This window comes from Trachymyrmex cornetzi, unplaced genomic scaffold, assembly GCF_001594075.2.
Source record: "Trachymyrmex cornetzi isolate Tcor2-1 unplaced genomic scaffold, Tcor1.1 scaffold229, whole genome shotgun sequence".
Taxonomy (NCBI): Eukaryota; Metazoa; Arthropoda; class Insecta; order Hymenoptera; family Formicidae; genus Trachymyrmex; species Trachymyrmex cornetzi.
The window spans coordinates 152,219-154,413 of record NW_017296945.1 but is presented as its reverse complement, the minus strand read 5'-3'; the positions used below and the strand labels follow the sequence as shown (position 1 = coordinate 154,413).

The following is a 2,195-nucleotide window of genomic DNA, read 5'->3' as shown; positions in this document are numbered from 1 at the left end:
CCAATTTAAAATTACTTTTTTTTTTCTCTTTAAGTTAACCAAGAAAACTGACTTTGTACATAGCTCATGTTTATATTGTGCAGCTCGCGTGCGTAAATTAATTGATTTTAATGTTTTTATAGAACATATGAAAAGAAGAAGAAACAACTAGAAAGATTTAAGGATCAATTGACGAAGCTGGAAGTTCAGGCAACTGACCGAGAAGAGAATAAAGAGATTGCGCTGAGTACTTCCAAGTTGAATTATCTCGATCCTAGAATTTCCGTTGCTTGGTAAGTATATTTAATATTTTTATCTAAATTTTTTGTTTTTCATAAATTTTAATTTTATTATTTTATGTTTTTTAGTTTTTTTTATTTCACATATTCTTGCATATTTTATTTACTATAGTTGATATTCTTTTTGCTATAATCGATACTATATCTTAATTCCTTCTTGAAAAATAGATGATTCAATTTCCCTCCAGAATTTCAGTAATGGATACTAAGTGACTGTATGCGTTACTTTATTCCAGTTTAGATTTCTTTTTCAAAATACTCCCTCTCTATGTTCTTCTATCGATAGTAACGACAGCAACGATGTTATACTTGCAGAATAGAAGTCTTCGAATTGTGTGAAAATTATCACTCGATAAAGATTGCCAATTTCCTCTCGGTCATTCCTGACTTCTGTACATCACTTACGTACTTTAGATTTTAAAACGTGTTGCAAATTAGACTTAGACTTGCAAATGCTGTAAAATTTCTGAAGACTTAATTTAGTCAACAACTTAATAAACAGCTCTGCAGCACATTCAACTCTTCCCATATTTGTCGCTATTCTATAATTACTGTGCTCTTGGACCGCTCCAATTCCATAGCAAAGGAAACTCCCGACTGCTAGAAGAAATTCGGTTATTTCCATTATTTCTCGAAGAAACCGAAAATTCTGGACAGAAGTTGAACCAATCATGATTAGTACTTGTCTCGCGCACTATTTCTCTTTTTCACATAGCTATACAAATTTTTTTGCTTCTCCAGGTGCAAAAAGCATAACGTCCCGATTGAAAAGATCTATAACAAGACTCAGAGGGATAAGTTCCGATGGGCAATAGACATGGCCGGTCCGGATTATGTGTTTTAACCCCGCGGATCGTCATCGTCGTTATCATCGTCGTCAAGGCCAGTGAATATCGGTCCATGAAAGGAGTACATCTCCCGCTGACGATGTATCTAGTGAATTTTACGTTCTAACGAGCAGCCAGGAGACTTAAAGTAAGACAAAGAGAACGAAAAAAAAGAAGAAAAAAAAAGAACAGTGTAAACAGTATGGAAAATTTTTTACACTTACGCGATAGAAATGTGAGAGTGTGGGAACATATTTTATATAGGATGATGTGCATCGCGTGCGTATTAAACAATGCGATTGGTATATTTAAAGTGATTAACTGAATGCAGTACGCGGATTCGACGAGCTTGTCTTAGACCGATCGTACGCGTTTTACCATGGGTAAAATGCTTTCTATTTACATCGCTAGCTTGTTCGTTTACGTGCTGATTTGTACAAGGCACTCAGAAGTGATAATTCATAGGGATGATAATTGAAAGGATGGTTGCCGCGCGAATTGCGGGTGATCTGTGCGAGGGAGAAACATATTTTATTTCGTTTAGGTAGAAATTCATTCTGACTATGGCGTAAGAAACTAGTAAAAAATGAATTGTGGAAAAAAAAGGATTTGTGACGGCATACACGAGATACAGGGATTGAATTTTGCGAAAAGCATAAGGAATCGGACGGTCGACTTCGGCATGCGAGAAAGCTATAACCGCGCTATTGTATATATGTAGGACATATTCGTACGAGTCGCGGATATCATTTATGATTGTATCGATACTAGAAAAGAAAAAAAGAGGAGGAGAAGGAAGATGAGGAAGGGAAAGAAAGCGAAAGAAACCAACTCGGAGTAGGCAGCTGATGAATTTTATATTTCTCTTTAACGAGCATAAACACGCATAATGCACTTGTTTCTCTCATAAATGTATGATAATGTCATTCATCGAGTATCACGTTTACATTTTGCAGCATCATGTCGAAGACATATATGTATTCGTAGAACGTATTCGATATTGTGCACTCCTCTTTTGATATATAAATGAAAGAAAAAGCGTAATTAGCAAATTTTCGCCGGATCGCGGTTTGTCCCCCCCCCCCCCTTC

At 36.0% G+C, this 2,195-nt stretch overlaps 1 protein-coding gene across 4 annotated transcripts in view; it reads left to right on the top strand.

The window, feature by feature from the left end:
- The window catches only part of Top1 (DNA topoisomerase 1), a 10,961-nt gene extending 9,276 nt beyond the window's left edge, over positions 1 to 1,685 (top strand). For all 4 annotated transcript variants that reach the window (XM_018506656.1, XM_018506654.1, XM_018506655.1 and 1 more), the window contains 2 exons: positions 123 to 272; positions 1,020 to 1,685. In XM_018506656.1, the coding sequence (XP_018362158.1) occupies positions 123 to 272; positions 1,020 to 1,122 (253 nt within the window). In that variant the 3' untranslated portion in view covers positions 1,123 to 1,685. The remainder of the gene's footprint in view (positions 1 to 122; positions 273 to 1,019) is intronic.
- The last annotated feature ends 510 nt before the right edge of the window (positions 1,686 to 2,195 follow it).